Consider the following 23,577-nt stretch of genomic DNA (forward strand, 5'->3'; position numbering starts at 1 on the left):
CAAAAAACATGTCAAGTTTATGTTTAACAATATGAATGCTGGTTGCATTTTAAACTTTATACGTCCCCACCTCCCCCAAAATCGAGCACGCCGATGTCATAAAACGAGCGCCTCGTTCAGTCGACTTCCGGCTTTTCAACCAATCAACTACGACTATTTTCACACGCGTCGATATGTGAAGACTGATTGGCTGGTTCAATCTTCAGCCACCCGTTTTGAATTTTACCTAGCTGTAGAGGCAGCAGTTGTTCGTAGCAGTAGAAGCATTGCATGTTTTTACAGGAGGAGCTAGACGGATAAACACTACAAAAAAGAGGCATAAGCCCTTTAAAGGTGAGTTACTGCCTGAAAGCAACAATTTATTACCGTCGGTCTTTAAAAATTATCTAACACTTTCTAAGTTAAGCGTTAATGTTACCTTAAGTTAACCAACGTTTGGTTTGAACTATCTTACTGTTAGCTTGTTGACAGTAAGTTAGCATTCTGCAACAATAATTCAGGAAGTCTTATCGTTAACTTTAACTGCTTAATCATCGTTAGCTTAGCAGCTCGTGTATGAACTATGTCAGCGTTAATAAACAGTGCTAAGTTAATGCGTGCTCATGTGTTAGCTTGATGAAGCTAACGTTAGCTGATACGTTTGTTTATGCTGTCTTTTTCGCTTATAGGTTGAAATCCCTTGAAAAACAGCCAAGGGAAAAAGGGTCAGCCAAGATGGCGATTAACTGGGGAGTTAAGGCTCTTCTCGGCTGGGTAAGTTGATAGTAACATTGGTTACAGTGCAAATTTGTTGACTCCAGGAAGGCTTATTAACCAGAGAGATAAAGTTTTATTTCACCAACTTGTAAACTATCTTTTTGCAGGTCAACACCTTAAAGCTGTCTGATCGAGAGATATCTATCGAGGATTTACAAGATGGGACAGTCTTGCTTAAAGTTGTTAATATGCTGTAAGTAGGAGCAATGTGTTGAAATGCCTTGTCTGTGTAAACAATAGAAGGTCAGTGATTGCTGATTACATTTGTAGGATCTCGGTGTTGTAGAGATGCTGATTCACTGGAGTAAACCTCAGTTTTACTCTTATTTTTTCACCTTTGTGTTATCTTAGGAAAAAGGAGCCCAAGTATCGTTTCAGTAATTCCACTGAGGAACGATTCAAGATCATTGCAGACTTTTTGGAAAGTGAGTTTGTCTACCCATCTTACATACATTCACATTTATCTTTAGTGTGATTTTAGTCTTTGCCATATTTACTAATAATGTATCACTCCCTTACAGCATATTGCTGGACCTTTTCCTTCCCTCTGCTTCCACTTTGTGTGCTAAGAAACGCTTACCATGTCTCACACCTACCACTGTGATGACTGGATGATATTGATTTTGTCATCTGGCTCTACAGTATAGAGCAGTTTTCTCTGACATCATCTTGTTGAAAGTTTTAAATCTGTTGCACCTTTGACCACACCCCACATTGGGTTGGGTGTGGTCTCAAGTGTGCCCTGTTGCACTTGTAAACATGCCAGACAGGGAAGTCAAGATGTAAAGAACACACCCTGACTACCACTATCTTTTTTATGTATCAGACTGACAGATATTGGATATTGTTGTCCTTTGAGAATTAACTTATCTTTGTTTTATTTTTTTTAACAGGGGATTGCAGATTTAGTGCAGCCAAGGGCACTTCATTATCATGGGCCAGCATTAGAGATGGCTTCAACCTAACAGTAGAAATTGCAAAGGTACAAGACGAAGAAAAAGAAATAAAACTAAAGACATAAACATAAACGAAGGTCCATTCTGACTCATCTTTTTGGTACCACCAGGTGCTTTTGTTGCTCGTTTACCATGACATAATGAATGACCGCTGCACTCTGAACGCGTTGGACTGTGATGTGGAGGTGAGTTGAAAGTTTGTTTTTTCTGATTTCCTACAAAGTATTATGTGTCCGCCACTTAAATACATCACATTTCATTCATCATGTGTGGTGCTGTGCTGCCATTTAACTCTTCCAATTTATTTGCATCCTCACTTTTATCTGTTAGCAAGAGATAGCACACCTAACTGGTTCCTTTGTGATGGAGAGCGATGGCTGCGTTTATCTGAGCGATGGACTTGATGCCTATTTGGCAAGGAAACGTAAGTAACAAATTTCTTACATTATCCATTTCTTTATTAAAATGACATTCTAGGAAACAAACACGCTCTAATACTTATCGAAATGTATTTCTCCATGAATTTCAGGTTTGCCTGTCCGCTGTGAAATTTTTCGATCAGCAACCACCTCTACCTCCAATGCGTCGACTATCTCCTCGTTCTCAGATGATGAGTCCCCCGTCTTCCATCGCAAAAAGAAAATCACATTTGTGGAGATGCAAACTGTGGCTTCTTCCTCAGTCAGGTACCCATGTGGATTCAAATTTATCCAACACAGTGCTTATCATAGTCATCAAATGCAAATAAAGCAATTTTATGGGCAACATTAATCAAAGATTTGGTTTGGCTATTAATCTGTTGAACCTCTTCACTAGACATTTTCCATCTTAATTAGATGCTTGTCTCCATTGAAAGACCTTTAGCCTGAGAGAATAACAAGTGAGATTTTTGTATTCTGTAGTTGGGTTTTATATACCTATTAAAGCAGTTTAATATACCATGCTTTGCTAAACCTGCTGTAACTGAGATACTTGTTTTCACACCATAACAAAATGGCTAACTTCGTACGGTTGCATATCACTATACATTAAAACACTTCCGATCCATTTATGTCATGATTTTGCAATTCTTTAGCTTGTCCCATGTGCTTTTATTCCCACAGCAAGTCTCCTCTGCAGGATATCATGAACACACCTAAATTTCAGTTGAGGAAAGTGCAGCGACAGATGATCAAGGAGAGAGACTACAGAGACGGGTTGGAGAGGGAGCTGGCCAGCAAGCTTGCACTTATCGCAGAGAGAGGTACCGCATTTGTGTGGATGTGTTTGAATGAAATCATTGTTGGTTAGGCTGGTAAGAGAAATAGGTCAAACTCTTGTGAGTGATGTTTAACAAACTTGGACTGTTCTGTCAAAGACCTACTGAAAATGTGCATGTCCATTCCTTCACACATCACACTGACTTCAAAATGTCAAATCCTTTTCTTTAGAGTCCCATATTAACCAGCTGCAGTACCGCCTGGATAAGCTGAAAGAAGAGCAAAGTGATCAGGAGCAGATTATCAGGGAACAAATCAATGAGCTTGAGACCAAGAACGACATGTAAGTACCCAAGGATATGCCTATTTATCAGTGCATGACAGAGCTAATGATAAGTGAATAACTTGTAAATCAAAGGTGTGTGTTCAATTTGAGTTTGAGATAATGTTTACTTCTATAGGCTGCGACACCTCCTCTACTTGTTTTATTCACACACGGCCCATGTTCATTTTGAATTAAAACAGAACAGACTGAGCTCGTAGCCTATAAGATACAAAATGTTATTTTCTTCAGGCTGTTGTGTCATACCTAAACCCGTCCAAAACGCTAAAGGCATATGATGCAGGATTTGTTGCTTATTGTTTGTAAACACAACATTCAAACTTGGCCCCTCCTCCTTGGCTCAAGGAGACGTTAGTAGAGCGAGCTAGAAAGTGAATGAGGAGAGGTAACGGCGTTAATGAGATCAAAGCAGTGAATCAGAGGAACAAAAACATTATTTTGTGACTGTTTTACTGTGGTACGTTCTAAAGCACGAATAAACACACCCTCACCTCCGCACAACCCTGCTAAAAGTTGCTGCATCACAGGATTTTGTGTGAATTCAGCTGAAGTGCATGCTTGTGTGTGTGTGTGGCCCAACCCCACCCCTGATCAATCGGCACACAGACCTGCAGCCGCATTCATACAGGAAAGAGAAAGCTGGTTGCTATGCTTATATAAAACCTCACGCTGCTATTGGCTGGGGGCTACACACCGCTACTCAAAGGCTGACACTCAGAAACGTCCTGAACAAACCAAAATAAGACTTAAATAGGAAAATACAGGCAGAGGGCAGGTTCTCTGCACATAGACACCACTGCTAGTCAGTCATAAATGATGATTGAGACTGATTACATTCGTGTGAATCTACATATTGTGTTTTTTGTTTGTTTGTTTGTTTGTTTGTTTGTTTTTTGGAAAATCCTGCAAGTATGCCTTAAGAATGTGCCGTGAAATGGATTTAAAGAAACTGTTTTGCTAACTGTTCTGTTTTTCTTCTTGTCTCAGGTTGCAAACACGTCTTAATGAGATGTTAAAGCAGAATAAAGACCTCAAGAGTAACTCCTCACTTATGGAGCGCAAAGTGGATGAGCTGTCAGATGAAAACGGTGTGCTCGCGTCGCAGGTAATGACACACAGCAAAGGTTTCTCGCTGTTAAATGCTGATAATCCCCTAAGTGAAAAGACAGTCATGTGCAATGTGTATGTCCTTCAAAGATTCAACACGAGCAGACTTCTCTTGAAACAGTCATGCAAGCATGCTGGTGTATATGGGGAATATGCCAGTCTCAGCAGCACTAGCAAGACAGAACAAAACAGACTCACATGTGTCAGTGTTGCTGATCCTAAAGACTTTTTCTAACGTATTTGTTGCAGGTGAGAACAGTGTCTTCACAGCTGGCCATCTTTGAGGCAGAAGTTAGCAGGCTGACAGAGACCCAAGCATTTGCCCAGGAGGAGTGGAGAAGCAAAACAGGCCACTTACAGTCCGAATTTGACCAAGCTACTGCTCAAAAGGTAGATACACATTCACAACAGAAGCTGCATTCGAAACTGCTTTTGATTTGTTAAATTTTATCAAATGATGTAGATTGTACTCACTAAATTAAACTTTTTTTAAAGAATAAAAGCAATCCTATTAGTTATGTGTTGATTGAATTCAATCATTTTACTTGTTCATTACTTGCTGATTATATTTCTAGGCAAAGGTGTTTTAATGTATTATGCTCCTTTTTGTTCCTCAGGAGCTACTGACTGAACAAATTCAGATCCTCCAGGGAAAGATTTCCTGTTTGGAGGATGAAATAAGCAGGGCCACTAAGGAGGAAGTAGGGGAGAATATGGGGCCTGTAATGGAGGTAAAGTCCATGATTCTGTGTAAAACTTCACAAATGTTTGTGAATCAAAAGTAAAGTCTGCATGTTCTCAATCTTTTAAAATCTACTTTGGATTAAATTGTTACTAATTGTCTTCTCTTCTTAAATTTCCAGCGAGAAATGTTGACCAGTTTGAAGATTGAGCTGGAGAACACTTTTTGCTCCCTGAAACAGGCTGAGGTGGAGGTGGAGGCCAAAACACAGCAGCTGGCAGAGTATCAACAAGAAATTAATCAACAGAAAGAGCTCCTGAAACAGCAGGAGTCCCAAACTGAAGAAATGATTCAAGCCAAGGATGAAATTCTAGACAAACTGCAAAAGGAGATTGTTGAGCAGAGAGTAGCCCTTCAACAAGAGATCCAGGATCTTAAGATTCAGCTTGAGCAAGCTGAGCAGCAGAAAGCTGAGCAGATGAGCAGACTACAGCAGCACATCACTGCTTGTGAACAAGAAGTTGAAAAACTTAAGGAAATTAAGAAAGAAAAGGAAGACCTTCTCTCCCAGACTGAAGAAAATTTGAAAGATCTCAAGACAAAATTATCTGCTGCTAGTTCCCTCTTAGCTGATAAAGACAAACAAATTGACAGCCTTAAAGGAGAAGTTGACATTCTTAAAGATGAAACCAAAAACAGCAAAAATGAAATTCAAGCCAAAGAGCAAATGCTTGCCAAATTACTTCTGGAGAAGTCTCATGAGCAAGACATTTTTCAGAATAAAATCCAGACCTTAACAGACCAAGTAGAAGACCTTAGCTCGTCTCTCAAACAGGCTCAGCAGGAAATTCAATTTAAGCAAGACCAACTGACCAAAACCCAACAAGAGAATGTCCAACAAAGGGAAATACTCCAACAACAGATTGTAACCTGTGAAGAGGAGATTCGGAGGTTAAAAGAAGAGATACAAGAAAGAAACGAGCAGCTTGTTCTTCTAAAGAATGACAGCTCTCGACAGTCTGAATTGTTGGAGCAAGAGATAACAGGTCTAAAATGCCAACTAGAAAGTTTAAATGACTCTCTTAGAAAGGCTGAGGGACAAGTTCAGGCTCAGAAAGTCATGCTTACAAAGCAGGAGCAGCAAAATGCTCATCAGACCGAGGTCCTGCAGCAACAACTTTCTGCTTCTGAAGAGAGGGTGAGGAGCATGAAGGAGGAGATCCAGGCTAAAGAGGAACAGATGGACATGTTGAAAAATCAAAGTTCAGAGCAGTCAGAACTCCTACATGAAAAGCTCCAAGATTTAAAGAAACAGGTTGGGTGTCTCAGTTCCTCACTGAAGGATGCCGAGGAGAAGTTGCAGTCTAAGGAAAACCTGTTTGCTGAACAGCAACTACAGAGGACTCAGGATATGGAGGCTCTCCAGGTGCAGATGGTGGCATCTCAAGAGGAGGTGAAGAGGCTCAATGCAGAGATTCACGCTAAGGAGGAGCAATTAGTTCTGCTAAAGCATGACACCTCTACACACTCTGAATTACTACAGCAAGAGATTGAAAGTCTGAATAAACAAATAAGTACTATGAGCAATTCCCTTGAGATCGCCAAGGACCAAGCCCAAGCCAAAGAAGATGCGATGGCCAAGCAGAAGCAGGAGAGTGCTTTGCAGATTGAGGCGCTTGGAAAACACAGTGCAGATCTTGAGAAGGAGGTTAATCGGCTGAAGGAGGAGATTCAAACTAAAGAATGTGAGGCAGACCTGTTGAAGGTTGAGAGCTGCAAAGAGTCAGAAGTGCTGCAGAAGGAGATCCAGACTCTTAAAGACCAAGCAGAAAGTTTGAACGAATCCCTGAAGACTACAACAGAACAAGTTCAGGTTAAAGAAAACCTGCTGACTCAAAAGGAAATGGAGATATCTCAGGAAAAAGAGAAATTTCAAAACATGATTACAGCCTCTGAAGAGGGGATTCAAGGGCTTAAAGAGCAGATCCAGGCTAAAGAGGAACAGATGGACTTGATGAAAAATCAAAGTTCAGAGCAGTCAGAACTTCTACATCAAGAGCTCCAAGATTTAAAGAAACAGGTTGAGTGTCTCAGTTCCTCACTGAAGAATGCTGAGGAGAAGTTGCAGTCCAAGGAAAACCTGTTTGCTGAACAGCAGCTACAGAGCACTCAGCATATGGAGGCTCTTCAGGTACAGATGGTGGCATCTCAAGAGGAGGTGAAGAGGCTCAATGCAGAGATTCATGCTAAGGAGGAGCAATTAGTTCTGCTAAAGACTGACACCTCTACACACTCTGAATTACTACAGAAAGAGATTGAAAGTCTGAATAAACAAATAAATACTATGAGCAATTCCCTTGAGATCGCCAAGGACCAAGCCCAAACCAAAGAAGATTTGTTGGCTAAGCAGAAGCAGGAGAGTGCTTTGCAGATTGAGGCGCTTGGAAAACAATGTGCAGATCTTGAGAAGGAGGTTAATCAGCTGAGGGAGGAGATCCAAACTAAAGAGGGTGAGGCAGACCTGTTAAAGGTTGAGAGCAGCAAAGAGTCAGAAGTGCTGCAGAAGGAGATCCAAACTCTTAAAGACCAAGTAGAAAGTTTGAACGAATCCCTGAAGACTACAACAGAACAGGTTCAGGTTAAAGAAAACCTGCTGACTCAAAAGGAAAAGGAGATTTCTCAGGAAACAGAGAAATTTCAAAACATGATGGCAGCTTCTGAAGAGGAGATTCGAGGCCTTAAGGAGCAGATCCAGGCTAAAGAGGAACAGATGGACTTGTTGAAAAATCAAAGTTCAGAGCAGTCAGAACTCCTACATCAAGAGCTACAGGATTTAAAGAAACAGGTTGAGTGTCTCAGTTCCTCACTGAAGAATGCCGAGGAGAAGTTGCAGTCCAAGGAAAACCTGTTTGCTGAACAGCAGCTACAGAGCACTCAGGATATGGAGGCTCTCCAGGTGCAGATGGTGGCATCTCAAGAGGAGGTGAAGAGGCTCAATGCAGAGATTCACGCTAAGGAGGAGCAATTAGTTCTGCTAAAGCATGACACCTCTACACACTCTGAATTACTACAGCAAGAGATTGAAAGTCTGAATAAACAAATAAGTACTATGAGCAATTCCCTTGAGATCGCCAAGGACCAAGCCCAAGCCAAAGAAGATGCGATGGCCAAGCAGAAGCAGGAGAGTGCTTTGCAGATTGAGGCGCTTGGAAAACACAGTGCAGATCTTGAGAAGGAGGTTAATCGGCTGAAGGAGGAGATTCAAACTAAAGAATGTGAGGCAGACCTGTTGAAGGTTGAGAGCTGCAAAGAGTCAGAAGTGCTGCAGAAGGAGATCCAGACTCTTAAAGACCAAGCAGAAAGTTTGAATGCATCCCTGAAGACTACAACAGAACAAGTTCAGGTTAAAGAAAACCTGCTGACTCAAAAGGAAACTGAGATATCTCAGGAAAAAGAGAAAATTCAAAACATGATGACAGCCTCTGAGGAGGAGATTCGAGGGCTTAAGGAGCAGATCCAGGCTAAAGAGGAAGAGCTGATCACACAAAGAAAAGAGGGCTCCATACATTCTGACATACTACAGCAAGAGATCAAATGTCTCAAAAACCAACTTGCTAATATGGGTGACTCTCTCACAAAGGCTGAGGAGAAGGTTCAGACTCACCTGGTTATGCTCACCAATCAGGAGCAGGAAAGTGCCCATCAGAAGGAGCTTCTGCAGCAACAACTCTCAACTTCTGAGGAAGAGGTGAGGAAAATGAAAGAGGAGATCCGAGCTAAAGAGGGACAAATAATACTGCTGAAGACTGACAGCTCAGAGCAGTCTGATTTGCGACAGCAAGAGATCCAAAGTTTAAAGACACAGGTGGAGACTCTTGGCTCCTCACTGAGGAAGGCTGAGGAGGATATGAAATCCAAGGAAGATCTGTTGGCTCAACAAGAGCAAGAAAATGCTCAACAGAGGGACACTCTCAAAAACCTACAGGAGAAAGTCGAACAAGTAGAGATTCTGAATAAACAGATTTCTTTACGGGAAGAAGAGATTCAAAAGCTAAAAGAATCTCAGAGTGAGAATGAAAACCTCCTCCTCAAGGCTGAGGAGAAACTGCAGACACTTCAAGCAGAGCTGACTGCAGTCAACACACTCATAACTGATAAAGACCAAAGTTTGAACACTCTCAGAGATGAGGTAGCTGTCCAAGCTAACTTGGTTCACAGAGCCAAAGAGGAAGCTGAGGCCAATGAGAAAATGCTGGCTAAGATAAAGGAGGAGAGCTCCAACCAGACAGATGCTCTTCACCATGAGATCCAGGATCTGAAAGGGGAACTGAAAACCACTTCTTTGAATCTTCAGGCTAAAGAGCAGATGTTGCTTGAAACTCAGAAGGAGTCTGCTGAGCAGATAGACCTCCTCCAGCATCAGCTTGCCTCTGTAAATGCAGAGCTGAACCAACACAAAGAGACACAAGCTGCAGACCTAAAACTGAAAGAGGCTGCACAGGACGCCACTTTGAGGGAGAAGGAGGCACTTGCTCAGGAAAAGGAAGCGCTCATGGCCAGGATACTCCAGGCAGAAAACAATCAGAAAGCTCTGGAGAAACAACTTGAAGGCATGGTGTTTGAAAAGGAGAGACTTGCTCAAGCCAAGCAGGCTGTAGAGAGAGAGAACACAGCTTCCCACAACCTGGAATCTTTGCTACGGCAGGAGGTGGAAATATTAAAAACGGAGAAAGAGAAACTCTTGAGAGTAAAAGCCGAAGAAATTGAGATGCTAAAGAGAGATCTGCAGGAACAGCTCTCTGCTAAATCTGAGGCTGCAGAACACTACAAGGCACAGGTTGGTGTGACCACAATCCCCACAGAAAAAAACCCTCTAGTTTCACTACTTGTATCTCTCTCTATATATGAAATTCAATCAAAAATTATTGATTTAGATATTTTTCTTTATGCTTGTTACTTATTGATTGCACTACTTCATATGCATACTCGGTTGATTGACTTGTTTGGTGTCAGATGAGAAGTCTGAGATTCATGCTAAGATGTTTATTTTATTACTACAATGTCGCAGATGGAGAAGGCAATGAGTCATTACAATGTCAAGAAGCAGCTTCTCCAGGAGAGCCAAGAGGAGGTGGCTGAACTCAAGCGTTCCTTAGAGGTTAAAGAGCGTGAAGTGAAGGCTACTACCATGGAAAACAAACTGCTTCAGATGGAGTTTGACAAGGCCCAAACCAGTGAGAAGGCACTTTTGAACAGGGTGGGCAGTTTGGAGGCACAGGTTGGTACTGTATTTTGAGGTATGAGGAGAACTGAAACATGGTCTCTTAAATTACTGTTAAAAAATAGGAAATTTTTAGAGTTCGAGGACATTACAGCAAATGATTGCCGCTGATCACTGTATCTGTTTACTTTTTTAGCTTGCCTATGCTGACCGTAGCCTGCGGGCACAGAATAAGATTCACGGTAATGAAGGAAGTGCTACAGAGTCTGCTTACCTGGAGGTTCCCAATGCTCACTCAAGTGTTCACACTAGAGCACAGGTGAAGAGAACTATGAGCTCTGACAGCCTGGACCAGAGCTCTCTGGAGGACTCTCTGAACAGCACAAGGTACTAAAAATCTTGGATACAAAGCATGACATCTTTTACAGCTGCAGATATTTTATTGCATGCAGCTATTTCATAATGTCATTAAAATAACTAAAATATTGTTTACAATTCTGCCATTCCAATTTTGGTTTGTGTTTTAGTGGATTATACTTAGGGCTGGGTATCGTTTAAAATTTTTCGATACCAGTACCCTTAAAACGATACTGATACCAATTGAGTACTTCATTTGATACTTATTTTTAAAACTTCATTCGATATTAATCATGTAAATAGAAAGCAATCAGTTGCGTAAATGTCTCCACTCCTCCCCATTCAAAAGATTTTTACACAAATACATTTTGAAAATAGCTCCGTCCATATCTCTGCACCCTTTCTCCCTCACACATACTCACAAACAAACAGCCCTCCACTCCACCCTTTCCCACTGGGTCCACGGGATGGGGAGTGGACTCAGGGGAAATGAGGTAACACACACACCCACACACAGAAAACACAGTGGCAGTGTAGCACCATTCAGGCCTCTGTTCTGCTCTGTCCATCAGAGTTGTCAATCTCGGGGCATTTCTCATTGCGGCCGGCCGCCCTCTCTCTCTCTCTCTCTCTACTGTTAGCCAAGTAACCCTGAAGTTTTCTCCGTGTTTGTTGAGGTGCTTTATCATGTTAGTCGTATTCCTGGTTTTCCCCCGAAATAATCTTACCTCATTTTATGCATTTGTACCAGGCGCCACAGGCGTGTAGTACAGCCATACTTTTGAGCGTTTTGCTGGCATCTCGGAACGCTGACCAGCCAACTCTGCTACAGATGCAGCGCACATGGCTTCAACCCGCTTCATCGCCATACAAAGTGTTGTTGTTGCGGTGGTGGACCAATCACACGGCGCATTGAAACGAAGAAGGCTTGCGGTGATTGGCTGTGAGCAAAACCATAGAAACAGTCATTTTTTCTAGATCTGGGTACAAAAAGAACTGATTACAGGGTATTGTTTGACAGGCGCAGTTTCGATACTACTTGGTACTGGGTTGTTTCGGTCGATACCTGAAAAGTATCGAGTACCAATACCCAGCCCTAATTATACCCTAAAACTGTTGCACACTTTTGTGAGTGAGGGAACTGTTACTCAAACCTCAACATGCACAAATTAATGGCATTCAGGTGTATTACGGCAACAATTAAAACTTTTTATATATTTTACCTTTTGGGTTTGGGATTTTGGACCATAAAAAAAATGGACTTGACTTTATGTTTTCCCTATCGAGGAGTTCCCATTGTCCCAATAACAATGAAGGTTGGCCTTTTTCTGTGCTCCACGAAAAGCCAGAAAAATCTTTCATCAGAGGCATAGTGGTAATCTGCTGTGATTTTAACGCAACATAATGCTCTGTTTCTTACCTTTGCAGGAAACTTTCGGCGCCTGATGAATCAAGCACACCACTTGTTCGCAGTTCAGAGCGCTTGGCAGCCAAACGCCGGGGTTTCAAGGCCGAGTCCTTGGAAACCCTGTACTTTACACCAATAAACAACAGACAGGTCAACAGGTATGTCAAACGGTTTTGACCACCTTGGTATTTCACAGATTAACCACCTTTAGGAGGTTTTTCAGATTACAGTCAGTGAGTGAGAGAGGTGGGTGTTCTAGAGTTTCCTTTCGTATATTAACTGTAGATGTGGGTGTCTTTGAATTGCTAACCTTTATTCAGCCTTCTGTGCACTACATTATATAGAAAAGCTCTAGGAGAAAGGCTTTTCTGGTTGTATTCCTGTAAGGTTTTATAATTTTTAGGAAGACCAGATATCAAAATCAGCAAAGTTAGTTTTTATACAGTATGTGGAAATGCACCGTCATCTAGGGTCAATATCAGCATAATTGCAAAGCAGTGTTTTTTGAGACCAGTTGAGATTTTTGGCCATAACCTATAATCAGTCACCACTAACGAGCTTCATTTATCCTGGCTAGCATTTTTTGTGCTTTTGTTTAATTGTAGTGGATCTGACGACAGTTTTGGAACTCATCTGACCACAGACAGAGATAAATAAGAGACATAAAGATATGATTTACACCTGTTAAAATAAAGCTTAGCCCATCAAAATAAAAATGTGAGTAATGCAAGAGGCGATAGTTGCCCTGACTCCAACTAAAACTATCTGGGCAATTCTCCTTTCCCTGTACATACATTTTTCTGATTTTAGTGAAACCTAAACCACTGTTTTTTCACCATACTCTGTTACTGAGAATCTTGTTTTTCTACTTCATCCCCCTCAGGACCAGCACAGAGCTCAAAATGGAACCGGATTCAGCCCTGAAAAATCCGACTTCATCTGTCAAGCGACGCAGAACCACGCAGGTTATTAACATCACCATGACCAAGGTGGAGGAAACTCACTTACACATTCATTGCATGTTTTGCATGTTCACAGTAACACACACAGTTGAATCACTGTACACTTTAATAGTCACAATGGTTTCCATCTTACTGCGTCTCAGAAATCATTATGATGATGAAATTTAATCATTCGTGCATTTGGGGGGTTCAGCTGGTCTTAATTATTTACTAATTAATTTTCATTAACATTTTTATCTGAGGTTTTAACCATCATACTACGACAAATTGTAACTGTAGAGCTCTGTGGCTCTACAGATTGTTTGGAGCATTGCTCTCAGTACAGTCCAGCAGTGTTAAAATGCATTCAAAGGGCTGACCCCAAAAGTTTTAACTTGCCCTTTCAAAGCATCTTCACATTCCCACTGCAGTATTACTGTAGCTGAAAGTGACTGTGAGACTCTGGTCTGTAGAAAACCCCAGGCGGCGGTGAACATGATGAGACTTTCTACAGCCTGGCCTCAGCTCGCTCCCAGACAAACCTCTCCAGTGCCCACTCTGCACGACCCGTGTCTTTGGAGCTGTTTGATACACCTGGAAGAATGACCGGTGCTGCCAGCAACCAACTCATCGGCCTTCCAGGGTACAGACGGAGCACAGTGCATTCACAGAGTAAGTAGATCCCCGGCTTACTCACAGAAGGTTTTACTGCAGGGTGAGAAATAGAGTGAGAGGTTGGGCTGAAAAACAAAACAAAACATGCAGATCCTGGACCTATGAGGTGAAACAAAGTTTTTTTTTTTTTTTTTTTTTTTAATTTTTCTCAGCTGCCTGTAGGTAGCGTGGAACAAGGGTTGCAATTAAAAATAATTTTCATTAGCCCTTTTTACACAGTACTGCTACATAGTCCTTTCTTTGTACCTCTGGGGCCGGTTGCACCAACTGGTCTTAAGCCTGGTCTTAAGCTAAGTCGGTCATAACTTGGCGTTCTAAGTCCGACCTTATAGTTACGCCGGTTGCACCAACAGGGCGTAAGCCTTCTTCTCACTAAGACTGGGCGTAAATCTTACGCCTAGTCAAGAGCAGGCGTAAGGTCATTATCAAGCTGCTCTCATGCGCTCTAGAGCGCAGAGAGCGCAACTTAGTTATGGCACGTCTCATCCACCGTCTGTATATGAGCGGGCATTTAGACGGGAGAGGGTAATTAGGGACAGAAGCAATTGGACATAGCCTATATAATGACGAGGAGCTGATCGAGAGGTTTCACTTCGGTAGGAGAGATCTGTTTGAACTTATTGAAGAGCTGTCACCGGATTTACAGTTTGTGTTGGGCTGCAACGCAGCACTACCACCAGCCTTCCCACCAGGCAGGGGAATCCTCCCCAAATACGTCAACAATGATGTCACTGTAAATTGAGGTTTTCAGGGAGGACCCCCGCCAGTTGGATGATTTTTTTTTTGGAGGAGATGTATTTTTTGCCTTGCTGAGAAGATCTTTCCACTTCTTCCTCATGTCAGCCTCTGTATGAAGGCAGCCAGAGTCTGAACACGTATTGATGTGCCCCGTTATCTCTGCCCATACCGACTGTTTTTTCTTATTTGTGATACGTCTCTGTGCTGGCTGTACAGCTTGATTAATTTTCTAATTTCAGTGTCGGTAAAGTTTTTCGTTGATCCTTAATGTTTTCTTCAAATCTTAAACTGTAAATAAACTGTCAACACAGATGAGAGGGGCTGTCAACTGTCAATTGTCATCTGTCAAGCACACGGGGTGATTCAGCGGCGCGTCATTTAACGTCACCGCGCTCCTCTAGGCAGGCCACGTGGGGCATTACGGGGGCATTCACATGGACGCGCATAACTAAAACCAGCGTAGCTAAGACCAGGCGTAAGCCCTTTTGGTGCAACCGGCGTAAGTCCACTCCTTAAGACTGGTCTTAACAAAGACCGTCTTAGGAGTTACGACCAGGCTTAGTAAAGACCAGTTGATGCAACCGGCTCCTGGAGCCACCTACACAGAGCCAAACGACGACGGCTTCATTCTGCTCCAGGGTGTTATTACACAGTGCAATGCTGCTTTACAGAATCAAAAGAGGCGTGACGTGTAACACATCAGCGTAGGCCTCTAGTGTGACATATAACATGCGTCTGCAACGCTTTCTAAATAACAACAACATCAGCATTAACATGTCAACAACAATCATTTACCATCCCTGTTATATGGCAGCTGATCTCATCCTCTGCTCAGGGGGTAAGGAGCTCCCAGACCTCATTGTTTTCCCAATTTGTGGACATTTACGGTAGCTGTTCTTCTTCTTTGTGCTAGCTGCTAATTGCTAACAGCTATTATCTATGTAAATCTCCTGTGGTGGGTCGCATGCAGAACGTTGTGATAACGTCACACCCATGCTGCCCATGATCCTGTCCCGCAGACTGTCCTTTTTCTACAGACACCATTTTGGTGCTGTTTCTACCTTCCGAGGCGGATCAAAGGCAAGGCCACTCTCCCTCCGTTCTGTAATCTCACTTTATATACAGCATGGCGAGGCAGCATAACGGCATGATATTCCCACCTTGAACAGGCAGTGTAAAAGGGGCTGTTATCAATTAATTTGCCAACTATTTTGTCTGTTAATCTTTTAATTAGGGGTGGGAATCACCAGATGAGCCATGATACTTGAGTCACAATACAATATTATTGCCATTTAAAATATGTTGTGATATGCTGAGTGTTGAGATAAAATATACTGCGATATATTGCGATTTATTACCTTTTTTCAGCTGTGAATTATGTCCCAAAAGGAAAACGTTGTCAACATCTGTTTTATCAAATAAGTTTTCAGTCAGTTCATCTCACTTTTTTGCAGCATTAAAATGAATCTAGTGGACTGAAAAAGCAACTGACTTTATTATTCTAATAGGCTACATTTAATAAGTTTTAGGAGGCTAAGTTTAATTTGTATTTGTAATATTAATAATTTATATAATTTTAAAAATCGGCACTGTGTGACGATACAATATTGCCACACAAAAATGTTGTGATGCTATGCTATGCTTTATCGACCCCACCCCCCTATGATCTTAAAAACATTAGAAAACAGTAAGTCCCCAGAGTATTTATTTTATTATAAAAGACCAAAAAAAGGTGCAAACTTTAAAAAAAAATATTTTATGTTATTAAAATTATGTTATTTTATCTGTTGATTTGGGTTTTGTATTGTCTGTTATTTACACGGACAAGGGTTTTTAAAAATTACTGTTTGCTGTTGCTGCATTGGCTTGTGACACGTGTTTGAGTGATTACAGTAAACTTGAGTCACTCAAGGTTCCTCTTGTGCTGGGAGAGTACCTACTTTAAAATAGCAACCAGAAAAGTCTCTCAAAATGATGTTCAAAGAATCATTCTTCTCTCTTATAGTACAAGCACACTATAAAGGGGGGGTTCTGCTGGTCGGAAAATACCTGCCTTAACACTTTCTTTTTAAATTGAGTAATTTGGAGACAAGATGCAGTTAATTAGTTTCTGATTAATGGTAAATGATCTCAGATGGATATTACAGTTGTAGTAGTAAACAACTGAGATTTTTTTTAAAGATGTGTATGTAACTCTTATTTGTTTCTTCATTTGTTGTCTTCAGCTGCTAGTACGTTCTGCGCAGGGGCAGAGAACGAGCCCGATGGTGCACCTGACGATTGGATGAGGATTGCGGAGCTCCAGTCCAGGAACAAGGCCTGCCTTCCTCATCTTAAGAGCAGCTACCCTGTGGAGTCTGAGGTTGGCAGATAGGGACACATGCACACACGGTTAACACAACAGGCATACAGTTGCACGTACATATTAATTAACACACACTGTTCTTGATGGCATTCATTTCCCACTAGTTTTATTAAGTCCCTCTCTGTCTGTTCCTTTTAGACTGGCCGTGGCGGTGCATTCGTTTTCACAGACGAAGAACTGCGCACCGGTGACCCTTCTGACACAATCCGTCGGGCATCCATGATGCCCGGCCAGCTGCAAGAATCTCTTGCCTCCCATCGACGGTCCTTTATGGTGGGACAGACAGGTGCCGCTGCCGGTACACGTTCTCATCGTCTGTCCTTAATGCCAGGCCAGCTGCCATCAAGAACTGTCAGCTCCTCTCAGGTCAGAAGCCCGAAAGGCACAAAGCGGACTTCATCTACTGTGTCTGTACATCAGACTTCACCTGAGGTTGGTTTGCATCAGTATGCACAGAAATATTTGTCACATCTTGATGTTCTTGTTGAGCCTGACTGAATCGCAATAGATAAATGTCTTATAGGATACAGTCAATTGTTCCTGCAGCTTCAATGTTTTCTTGGACTAGCGTCTGATATCAGCAGATTTTTTTGAGTATCGTCCTCCAATCATAGTGGTCCGGCTTTGCTTTTGGGTGCTTCTTATGGTTGTGATCTGAAAGGTTACTTTTTTACAAGGATGTAAACTTAATAAAAATAGGTCTAAAAACCAATTTCCTGAACCCCCTCTTGTGTTTTTTCTAACTTGTCTTCCCTTGTCTGTATCTGACAGAAAAAGCCGAGGGCCAGCTGTTTCCCACGTCCACTCACCCCCAAAAATAAAAATGTACTCAGCGAACCTTATCTTCAGCCTGCCCACAGTCCAGTGAGTGTAATATGCGCGCGCGCACACACACACACACACACACACACACACACACACACACACACACAGAATTATCTGGTCGGTTGAAAATAAAGATGAGAGAATTAATTTATTGATATTGTCATGGATGCAACTGTGCATATAATATTTTGGATTCTTCTCTAACAGTTTCACTTGTATTATTCTTTCAGGCTGATCGGAGGCAGTCTATGATGTTTACTATTGACAACACGCCTAAAAACAGCAACTACCTTAAGAAAGGCCTGAACAAACTGCGTGGCTCCACCCGGAAATCCCCAGGCAAAAGTTTAAAGAAGTCGCCTGCTAACGCATCTGCACGCAAGGGCCAGGAAAACATTCGCTCAGGGAATACTCGTACTGGAGCAGTACGAGCAGACAGAGCTGGCAGCTTGAAGTCTCCTGGACTGACGGCCAGTGCTCGCAAGGTAAATACACACAAACGGATCCATTCAGGGTTTCACATGGCACCCTTAAATAATGATTTTAAGTTATCCTGTGGCGTTTTCTCTGACTGCACCGTATGTGCCCATGCCAGCATGATGCCTGTTGTGTCGTAGCAAGGGTGGGAACGTGCCTCAGTGCAGGCAGCACATGAGGCAAGCAGGTGTGACGTAGAATCTCCATCAGCTGATTAAAAAAAACTAGGGATGTTCCTAACGGCTAAAGGGGGATTTATACTTGTGCGGCAGACCCAGTGCATGTGGCCTATGCTGTTGTGAGCATTTATACTTGTGCAGTTGCGTGTCTGTGTCACTCTGCAGTTACACCTCCAAAACACTAATTGGCGGCGGAGGTTTCTGTGAAGTGCTGTAAAGTTTGGTTGATTCAAAACACACCCAAAACACACATTAAACAAGTACACAAATCAGCTTCATTATAACTCGCAGCATTCACAGACAAAGCACTTGTCTTTTGCTGGACCCATTTTCCCCACAATTACAACATGCTAATGTTTTTAGCTCAAGCCTATGGCACTTTACATTGTATAAATTAGTCTAGCAGCTAGTGGCCTTCTCTCTACTCATATGAAGCCAGGGACAACAGCAACATTTAACAAACAAATATAAGATGCTAACAGTATTAGCACAAGCCTATGACATTTTACATTGTTTAAATTAGCCTAGCGACGAGCGGAGATTTCCTCTGCTCAGATGAGGCCAGGATGAATCCTGAAGTATAAATCCCCGAAGGATAAATCACGCACAAGACTTAAAATGCTATTTTAGTGGAGGCTGTATTGTCTTGACAACTTATTGTTTTTTTATCTGTGAAATTAAAGTAAATAAAAGCTTTGTTTCCACTGAGGGAAATGGTTTCGGCTTACAAATATAGACAGGAGGTCTGCGTTGCTGTGGTGTGTAGTTACATTTCTGGGGGGGTGCACGTCACGCAGCGCCTACGCCATACGTACAGTGTCGATTCGACACAGAAGTATAAATCCCGCATAATTTCCACGATGTTTAAAAAGAAGTTTAAACAAAGACTATCCCAAGAGTCTTAAAGTTAAAAAAACCAAAAAAAAACCCAAACCTGATTATTACAATGGCATTTTCATTGGGTAATGGCAATTTCATGAAATAACAATTTATATAATATGTTTAACCGACTAGTATTTCTGGTGTTGACTAGCCAGAGTAGCAACGTTTATTCGGCTAGTCGACTGATCCTGCACATCTTAAACTCAAACCACAGCATGAAGTGGAGATACTTTAGTTAACTCTAATCTCAGCAGAAGCTTTTTTGAATGTTTCATACCTGTGCCATTCACATTGCTCTTTTACTGGCGTATTATTATTTTACAGTAAGAGTAAGGACCTCTGCTGTCCACAGAAGTATGAGTCATGCAATCAGTAGTTGTCACATTAAGTCATACTGTGTAGAACTCCAATGAAATGCGATCCTGTTAGCTCCTCCAACTTGTGCACTGTAATTTAGTCCTGTCTTTACTTCCTCTTACATTGTAGGCTGCCGCTTTATAATTGACCGTCTTTCCAGATGGTTCTGGTGATCCATTATTTTGGTTGTGGACTGACTTCACTGTTGTTTTACAAATTAAATCCACCGCAGACTCAGTGAATTCATTGATGTCATCGTTGCCGGTGGTGTCCTGGAACGTGCTCCAGACTCTGATTGGCTCCATCTCTCATGTCACTGGGGGGATGTGTTGTAGTTTGTTTACATATCTTGACCTCAACAAGATGGCTGCATGGTCGCTTCTCAAATGCGGGCAGGGGCTCTGCTCTGTAGCGGCGTACAGCACAAATCCAGACTGTTTATTCTCCTTGTGGTGTGGGGTGATCAGAAACAAGACAGCACCTCACATTCCCACAGTAACACCAGTCCTTATTCACCTTAAAGCACACGCCTCCTCCCCTTCTCTCGCCAGACTCCTCTGCTCTGTTAGATTTGCATATAGGAAAAGAGTCGCCTGGCTGGATGCGGTCCAGTACGTACTCCAGGATTTGGCCAAGTTTCAGTGAAACAAGGGAGGTAACAGTTCTAGATATCCTGTTGGAAACTGATGCAGGCATGGAGGTTATCCAGTTTATCATCAAACACTTGAAAGATTATGTTTGGGTGTCTCTCATTATCGATCCAACTAATGAAGCAAATCTACATGACTGTGAAAGAGACGTTGCTTGAACGTGTTCACTCTTCACATCTCAGTAACTGTTTTCAGGACCGTGTGTCGATAAAGGAAGAAAATCTCACTGGAAGTCTTAAAAGGTCAATTAAAAGTAATTTTAATTTAGTTAATGGGGGTTTGCTTCTTTACACGGGTTGGTGGTTTTCACGTTCTGCCATAATAACTCACGGTGTGTTCATTTCATATCAACAGGGGTGCCCACATGTATCTGTCACACAAAGCACAAAGCACTAACAGCATGTGACTTCAGCTTTTACCAAATATAATATTTATTAAAATATGTTTCTCTGGGGGCTTTTATTTAATCTGATTTATCTATTTATTTTGTTTTTTCCCACAGATGATGAGCAGGATGAAGGTGTGAGGAGGACTGCCTCTCCCAAATTGGAGTTACGATCGTCTACAGTTCGACTTAATTATACTGTTTTTTCTTTTTCTTCTTCTTTTTACAATTTCACTTTTAAGATTGTCCTTCAGGTTTTTTTTTTTTTTTTTTTACTACAATCTCTTTGTAATATATTTACATGTTTATCAATAAAAATATTTTAAATGACACTGGGAAAGCTCGCTGTTTGAGACCTCTTGCTGCAGTTCATGTGCAGTCCAAGTAATCCTGACAGAGAGCTCATGCTCATGTTTAAGGACAGGATTTTTTTGACAGATCTGCAAGGGGTGTCCGTTTTGAGAGATACAAAGTTGTGTTTATCTACATGTTATAAATTGACAAATGGAGGCAAGGAAGTCCAGCGTTTCCACTAACATGTCAGTCCGACGTCATCCATACTTCATACTATTACAGTTCCTGTAATAATACACTATTACAGTTAATGTAAACCTGGGTCACAGAATAGTGCTGTCTCATTTAGCGCATGAATATAGGTCACTTAACTTTCTGACTATTGGAGCAAGTATTCCGGTATGTGCCTCAAACCTTCACAATAAAAGCAAAAATTTTGAGCTTTAAATTTCAGTGTATTATGTTTAACAGTGGAGGCTAAATCATGAACTGAACATGTATTATACATTAATATGTAGATCAAAAACTATATGTCAGCATAGTCCTGACCTAATTTGTTGTTCATTTTGTAGCTGTGTACAAAAATGGCTCTCAAAGTAGACCGGATAGTATAATGTAACTTTAAATGTTAACATGAGTGTGTGAGGACAAAGTCATTTGATACCTGATTTGTGCATTGAAATGAAAGGGTAATGTGTCACCACTTACTACTGTACAATTTGGCAGACTATGAGGGCCTAAAGTTGTTTTAAAATGTTATATCTTGCACAACTACAGATAAAATGACAACATGAGGATAAAGAACTGATCAACTGAGGTTTTTCCACAGTTGACAAAAAGGCTCTGTTGTGTTTTTGTCCCAGTGAAGTTGATTGTGAGTACAAGCAGTATTTCGCAATACACAGGTTAAGTATCGTTATGTGTCAGGATGATCGTTTTTGTATATATACTTATTTGTGCACTGACTGCTTTTGGATGTTTGCATTACAGTTTTTCTCAATTGCTAAGACATGCTGGGATCCACTTGATCTTCATCATCACCTTCTTAGTGCTGCAGAAGTATTCTCTTGCAAATGTGTGAAGACTTTTTCATTTTTCACATTTTTACACCTTTTTTCAAAACGCTAACTCATAGATCTCATAGAAAGACCCAAACCTCTATTGGATCATTTATGTCAAACAAAATGAAGACATCTATTCACAGCTGATAGACATTACTTACATAAATATGAATCTAATGCACCTGTGGAAGGCTTTTTTTTTTTTTTACACAAGTCTTCAATCAGCAATCAGTTGATATTCACTGATAAAAGATGCCACCTATGTGTTTGTATTTGCAAGCGTGGATCAAAGAGGCCAAAAGGATATACAGATGAATAAAAAAAATGCACTTTATTAGGAAATGCAGCAGCGTTTGTTATCTGTAGTAAAATCATCTTTGGAGAAAATACAACTCCTTTTTTTGGCACCTACTATAGCTTTGTAAAATATCATCTGATGACAAATTAAGGTTGAGCCGAATCTTATTGATATCTGTATTATTTTGACCATTGTGTAATGATTTATTCAAAGAATATATTCATTTGGCTACAAGTTGTGTTGTAAGATGGAAGTAATTGATTTACTGCATGTTTAACTGTTTAGAAAATGTAACTTCTGAGTGGACAAACGTGCTCAAGCAACTGAGAATAACTAACCTTGTTTAGATTATGCTTTTATTCTGAAGTAATCCGGAAGTCGCGCTGTTGCTGTCGGGTGCCCAACGAACACGCACCGACTAGAAACCGAAAGTTACAGTGAACACAACGACGCGGAAATGCACTAAAGTAGTTGGCCGGTGATATAATGTTAGAGTTTATAAACTATTTTGTCCGGTAATACAATCTTAGAGTTTATAGATTCCTTTGTCCGTGTTGGTAATTTGCTGTGAAACGTTTATTTCTAAAGCGTCCGTGTGTTCATAAACACACCATGTTATGCTAAGTCTTGATGTTCGCAACGGTAGCCGTTACCTTAAAGTAGCGTTAGCATGGTTGCTTCATCTTTTGGATGTAAAGTTATTACGATAAATAGGATTCAGTCTACGTAAAATAATTCACCAGCTGCGGTGTGAGAGTCTGCTACCAGCAGGGACATGGACCCGGACACCGAAGTTGAAAGGTGGGTGTTGACGCACAGCTTGTTGACAGCGGAGATAAGTTCCCCCCGCCATCTTTGTTACGCTGTCTCTTTAAGAAGACATATTGCACAAGTAAAGTTACTGTACTTCCTAAATGTTCCGTTTTTAAGTTGTTTGCTAATTTGCCTACCTTACTTTGTACTAAACTAGCTATAGTAGTCAGCTACTTATGCAGGTATATTAAAGTATGTATACTCAATTATTAAACCCTCGTACGCGGAGAGTTAATTCAGCTGTCACTTATGTTTCACATCTTTTCAAATTACTTGACCAGTCTTTGGTGATCTACCTGACTTATTGTCCATCAGTGTCCTTAGAGGAGTCTCCTAATAAAATGCTATTGGTCATTAATTAGGGTCCGGGCAGCTAAGCTACCAGGACACTATTGTAATCCTAGGTATTCTTCTTCTTCTTTCTTCTTCCGAGGAAATAATACTTCCCATGAGTGAAAACTCACCAAACTTTGCACAAAGGTCCAGTCTCATGCCAGATATCCTCAGCTGTAAACTCAAGCCAATAGTCCTGATGGTGGCGCTACAGCAAGCGTCTAAAGTTCAAAACTTTGAAAATTCATAACAAATCAAGCATACGTGCTACAACT

At 41.3% G+C, this 23,577-nt stretch overlaps 2 protein-coding genes across 5 annotated transcripts in view; both read left to right on the forward strand.

Moving 5' to 3' along the window:
• Nucleotides 1-219: 219 nt before the first annotated feature.
• On the forward strand, nt 220-21,220 carry numa1 (nuclear mitotic apparatus protein 1). Of its 4 annotated transcripts, XM_050059525.1 has the most exons (26): nt 220-333; nt 669-753; nt 864-949; nt 1,108-1,181; nt 1,650-1,738; nt 1,823-1,897; nt 2,043-2,136; nt 2,242-2,398; nt 2,816-2,955; nt 3,143-3,254; nt 4,242-4,359; nt 4,611-4,751; nt 4,979-5,092; nt 5,225-6,751; nt 7,517-9,880; nt 10,112-10,321; nt 10,461-10,651; nt 12,050-12,187; nt 12,913-13,018; nt 13,444-13,642; nt 16,609-16,745; nt 16,887-17,180; nt 17,520-17,612; nt 17,804-18,058; nt 20,314-20,360; nt 20,621-21,220. In XM_050059525.1, the coding sequence occupies exons 2-26, from the start codon at nt 715-717 to the stop codon at nt 20,622-20,624; spliced, it is 6,804 nt and encodes a 2,267-aa protein (XP_049915482.1). In that variant the 5' UTR covers nt 220-333; nt 669-714; the 3' UTR covers nt 20,625-21,220. The 4 variants fall into 4 exon arrangements, with proteins under 4 accessions (XP_049915482.1, XP_049915472.1, XP_049915477.1 ...); XM_050059515.1 differs by having other exon boundaries at nt 5,225-9,880; XM_050059520.1 differs by lacking the exon at nt 20,314-20,360 and having other exon boundaries at nt 5,225-9,880; nt 20,621-21,219.
• A 1,343-nt stretch (nt 21,221-22,563) lies between these two features.
• The window catches only part of nlrc3l (NLR family, CARD domain containing 3-like), a 14,809-nt gene continuing 13,795 nt past the window's right edge, over nt 22,564-23,577 (forward strand). Inside the window, exon 1 of the mRNA XM_050059546.1 lies at nt 22,564-22,957. Within this exon, the coding sequence (XP_049915503.1) occupies nt 22,932-22,957 (26 nt within the window). The 5' untranslated portion in view covers nt 22,564-22,931. The remainder of the gene's footprint in view (nt 22,958-23,577) is intronic.

The sequence above is a fragment of the Epinephelus moara genome, chromosome 2 (assembly GCF_006386435.1).
Source record: "Epinephelus moara isolate mb chromosome 2, YSFRI_EMoa_1.0, whole genome shotgun sequence".
Classification (NCBI taxonomy): Eukaryota; Metazoa; Chordata; class Actinopteri; order Perciformes; family Serranidae; genus Epinephelus; species Epinephelus moara.

What these genes read in the sequence shown, in the direction of transcription:
- numa1 (XM_050059515.1), top strand. Translation starts at nt 715, where the DNA reads ATGGCGATTAACTGGGGAGTTAAGGCTCTTCTCGGCTGG. An exon ending in CAGAACACTACAAGGCACAG is followed by an intron (nt 9,881 to 10,111) that starts GTTGGTGTGACC and finishes ACAATGTCGCAG; the next exon opens with ATGGAGAAGGCAATGAGTCA. An exon ending in AACAACAGACAGGTCAACAG is followed by an intron (nt 12,188 to 12,912) that starts GTATGTCAAACG and finishes CATCCCCCTCAG; the next exon opens with GACCAGCACAGAGCTCAAAA.